Here is a 5,000-nt window from a genome sequence, read left to right as displayed (position 1 = left end):
CCGAAAAGACAAGCAAAACAACGCCCATATGCAAATCCCCCTCCCCCCCTTCCCCATCCAGAGAAGAGGTCACATCGCCTGTCGAAACCCTGCATGGGAAACTCACCCTAGTGATGGGGTCAGCGAGGGATGACCCAACCAGGAAGGCCAGGCAGGTCAACGCTATCATGGTCACCCCCGACGCCATTGTGACCCGGGGTCGCCACGCACGAGAGGTCAAGGAACGATTCGGCTTGGGAGATCCACCGGGAGAGAGCGGAGGCCGGGACGAGGTCAAGTAGGGTCGCTCGAGAAATCTGAAAAACAGAGACGGAAAAAATGCAAGGTTCTGTTGTTGAAATGGAAAATGTGACAGATTCAATATCATTAAGAAAAAGAAGAAAAAAAGAGAGAAAGAAAGAGATAAAGAAAAAAAAGAAAAGAAAAGAAAAAGAAAAAATAAATAAATAAATAAATAAAGAAAGAAAGAAAAAACAAAAACAAAAAAAAAAAAAAAAAAGAAAAAAAAAAAAAAAAAAAAAAAAAAAAAAAAAAAAAAATATATATATATATATATATATATATATATATATATATATATATTTGTTATTAAGGGAAAAAAATAAATTTAGAAAATGCATATGTAAGGTGTTATTGTATTTTTATTTCTGCCGTCGTTTTATTATCTTTATCATTTTCATCCTTATTCCTCATCCTAATCCTCTCCCTCATCACCCTAATCCTCTCCCTCATCACCCTAATCCTCTTCCTCATCCTAATCCTCTTCCTCATCCTAATCCTCTCCCTCATCACCCTAATCCTCTTCCTCATCCTAATCCTCTCCCTCATCACCCTAATCCTCATCCTAATCCTCTCCCTCATCACCCTAATCCTCTCCCTCCGCTTAATCTTCTCCCTCATCACCCTAATCCTCCTCTTCATCATCCTAATCCTCTCCCTCATCACCCTAATCCTCTTCCTCACCCTAATCCTCTCCCTCATCACCCTAATCCTCATCCTAATCCTCTCCCTAATCCTCTTCCTCATCACCCTAATCCTAATCCTCATCCTAATCCTCTCCCTAATCCTCTTCCTCATCACCCTAATCCTAATCCTCATCCTAATCCTCTCCCTCACCCTCATCTTCCTAATCCTCATCCTAATCCTCTCCCTCACCCTCATCTTCCTAATCCTCATCCAACAATAGCAGCAAATACACCCTATTTCCCCCCTTATTCCCACCACTATTACCACACCGGCTGCCACTTCTACCCCAATCCTCGTCATTGTAATCAACCCATAATCAAGTTCTAATCAAACGCTATGGAGGTTGTATTAGCAAAGATCACAAATCTGTTTTTTTTCTTTTTTCTTTCTTTCAAAAAGAACAGCGACATTAACAACAAAAACAAAAGAGACAGTTAAAAAATAACGACGTAAAATAAATCACGGTGACAACAACAGAGAAACAACAGTCTAACGCCACAACAACGTGAAGAAATAACGATACAACAACGAAACTAAAGAAAGAAAAATAACAACAGCAACAAAAATGACAATAAAAAAGTGAAATAACGATCTAACAACTTTTTTAACAACAACAAATAGATACCTGCCCCTCCACCCCCCACAACAGCGTGAAGAAATAACGATACAATAACGAAACTAAAGAAAACATAGTAACATCAACAAAAATAACAATAAAAAAGTGAAATAACGATCTAACAACTTTTTTAACAACAACAAATAGATACCTCCTCCCCCCACCCCCCACAACAACGTGAAGAAATAACGATACAACAACGAAACTAAAGGAAAAAGATAAATAACAACAGCAACAAAAATGACAATAAAAAAGTGAAATAACGATCTAACAACTTTTTTAACAACAACAAATAGATACCTGCCCCCCCTCACCCCCCACCCCCCCAAAAAAGAAAACGACAGTAGACCCAAAATATGACAACACAAATTCGGCAAATGCTCCAGGCTTCTCATTAACGAACCGAAATGCCCTTTGTTGTCAGGTAGAGGCTGTTCAGCGAGAGATAATTACGGTTGACACTAGAAGGACGATGACGGAGGTCGACCTTAATGGCTCTCGAGTGAAATAATACTGGAGATAACATTATTTTTTGAACTTTTTTGAGTGTTTTTTTTTTGTTGGTTTGTTTCTTTTTCTTTTTCTTGGGGGAGGGGGATGGGGGTTGTTTTCTTTCGTTTTCTTTGTTTGGTTTGGTTTGGTTGGATGGATGTTTGTCTTTGTATATGTTTGGGTGTTTGTTTGTTTCTGTTGGTATCTATGTGTTTGTTTATTTGTCTGTTTGTCTGTCTTTCTCGCTTTCTCTTTCTCTCTCTCTCTCTCTCTCTCTCTCTCTCTCTCTCTCTCTCTCTCTCTCTCTCTCTCTCTCTCTCTCTCTCTCTCTCTCTCTCTCTCTCTCTCTTTCTCTCTCTCTCTCTCTCTCTCTCTCTCTCTCTCTCTTACTCTCTCCCCCCTCTCCATCCCTATTTCTCTATCTATCTATCTATTTATCTATATCTATTCCTCCTTCCCTCCCCTACCCTCCTCTCTCTCTCTCTCCTCCCTCCCTCCCTTCCTCCTTCCTCTCCCTTTCTTCCCCTCTTCGCCTTCCAACAATAAACAGCGGGAGAAGGAAAAATATGAGAGAATTACTGAACATGAGTTATGAACTTTGAACACCCACCGAGAAGAGAGGAAGATGGGAGGAGGGGGAGGGGAGGAGGGCGGGGAGGTGGGAGAAAGTGAAATGGGACAAGGGTATAAGAGAAAGTAAAGAACTGGGTGAATAGGAAGCGAAAAGAGGGAGAGGGAGGGAGAGGGGAGGGGAAGAAGGAGGGAGGGAGGGAGGGAATGAAGGAGGGAGGGAGGGAAGGAAGGAAGGAGGGAGGGAGGGAGGTAGGGAGAGAAGGAAGGAAGGAGGGAGGGAGGGAAGGAAAGAGGGAGGTAGGGAGGGAGGGAAGGAAGGAGGGAGGGAGGGAGGAAAGAGGGAGGGAGGGAGGGAATGAACGAGGGAGGAAGAGAGGGAATGAACGAGGGAGGAAGAGAGGTAGGGAGGGAGGGAAGAAAGGAGGTAGGGAGGGAAGGAAGGAGGGAGGGAGGGAAGGAAGGAGGTGGGGAGGAAGAGAGGTAGGGAGGGGCGATGTGAAAAAAAAACACACACACAAAAGAAAAATCCTACATATAATCACATAAAATAAAACGAACATAAATAAAAAAAGAAGAATAAAACAGGACAAGAGAATGAATACAAGTCAACCGAAATAAGGAGGAGAGTGAAAGCCAAAAGCGGACAGGAAGTAAAGTGAAAGTGCCAAAAAGGACAGGAAGACAAAGGGCAGGTGCGGCTGGGCTCGGCATATGGGAGAAAGGTCAGGAGGATGGGCAGAAAACGGGTTTTTTATTTATTCTGTTTTTTTCTCTCTTTTTTTTTGGGGGGGGGGGAGGGGTGGATGTCTGAATGACGTCATACATATTTCTCAATTCTTTCTCTCTACGAACAGGTAAATAAATGAGAGAAAAGAATGAATGAAAAAGTGAAAGAGTGAATGAATCAAAACAATGTGAATAGATAGGTAGGTAGATGGCTGGATAAGTAATTATCAAATATACAAATAGATAAATAGGTTTCAAAAGATAAATGATTAGATAAATGAATAGGTAATTAGCTGAACAAATTGACAATTAGATAAACACATAGTTTAATGATTATACAAGGAGATGAATAGATAAATAAATGAACCAAAAGATAAACAGATGTATATTTATACAAATAGCTAAATACATGAGTAGGTAAACAGATAGATGAATAGGGAAATAGATTAACGAAAAGATAAAGAGATGAATAAATGAATAAGAAAAAATCACTTCCTTCTTATCACATCGATTCCCCTTTTATGTAAAATGTGTACTTTTAAGTGAAATATGTACTTTTTAAGTAAAATTATGTACGTTTTACGTGGAATGTTTACTTCTTACGTGAAATAAATACTTTTTACGTGAAATATGTATCTTTTACATGGAATATGTACAACGTTTACGTGAAATATGTACTTTTTTACGGAAAACATATACTTTTTTCCCGTAAACCATGTACTTTTACGCAAACCATACACTTCCCTCTTTTCTCCTTTATTAATAACGAATACCATGTACCAGCACCACAAGCAAGGTGATAACGAACGCAAGCACAGATGAATATTGATGCTTTCCCGTCGCACGTGATAGGATTAAGAATAATAAAGATATAAGATAAGCTGTCAAGAGGGATTGATGGATTGCTGGTTGGCGTCTTAATCATTGACACTTTTTTTTCTCTCTCAATAAGTTCTTTTATCTATATTTTTTACGGTTATTTTATCCTTTTTTATATCCTTCTCCTGGTTATTCGTGTTCTCTTACTGTTTAGTTTTTTTTCAAGTATTTTTATATTCATTTCTCGTCTTTGTTTTATCCACGTTTGTTTATTGTATATTTTCTTCATGAAGTTCTTATATCTACATTTCATGCGGGTATTTTGTCTTTTTTATCCTTATCCTTCTGTTTATTAACGTTTCTATTCAATGCTTATTATCTTGCAGATGATGGTTCTAAGTAAATATAGTTGTGGATAAAGGATAGGCGAAATGTGACTCACTTTCATATATATATATATATATATATATATATATATATATATATATATATATATATATATATATATATATATATATATATATATATATATATATATATATATATATATATATATATATATATATACACACACACAGAAACACGTATGCATATATAAACATACATACATATATGTCTATACACACACATACGCACACACACACATACACACATACACACAAACACACACACATATATATGAAATCTTTAAATATTTTAAATATTGTGGTGAATATTGGTATTAGCAGTATCATTTCATTTATTCATTCATTATTATCTATTCTTTAATATTTGCTTGTTCCCCTTTCTTATTCCGCGTTTCGGTGAA

At 37.8% G+C, this 5,000-nt stretch overlaps 1 protein-coding gene across 3 annotated transcripts in view; it reads right to left on the bottom strand.

Moving 5' to 3' along the window:
* Positions 1 to 5,000, bottom strand: part of LOC113804982 (pneumococcal serine-rich repeat protein) — a 125,852-nt gene that overhangs the window by 14,942 nt on the left and 105,910 nt on the right. For all 3 annotated transcript variants that reach the window (XM_070116875.1, XM_070116827.1, XM_070116940.1), the window contains one exon: positions 107 to 296. In XM_070116875.1, the coding sequence (XP_069972976.1) occupies positions 107 to 187 (81 nt within the window). In that variant the 5' untranslated portion in view covers positions 188 to 296. The remainder of the gene's footprint in view (positions 1 to 106; positions 297 to 5,000) is intronic.

Source organism: Penaeus vannamei, chromosome 1, assembly GCF_042767895.1.
Source record: "Penaeus vannamei isolate JL-2024 chromosome 1, ASM4276789v1, whole genome shotgun sequence".
Classification (NCBI taxonomy): domain Eukaryota; kingdom Metazoa; phylum Arthropoda; class Malacostraca; order Decapoda; family Penaeidae; genus Penaeus; species Penaeus vannamei.
This window is presented reverse-complemented; position numbering and strand designations above follow the sequence as displayed.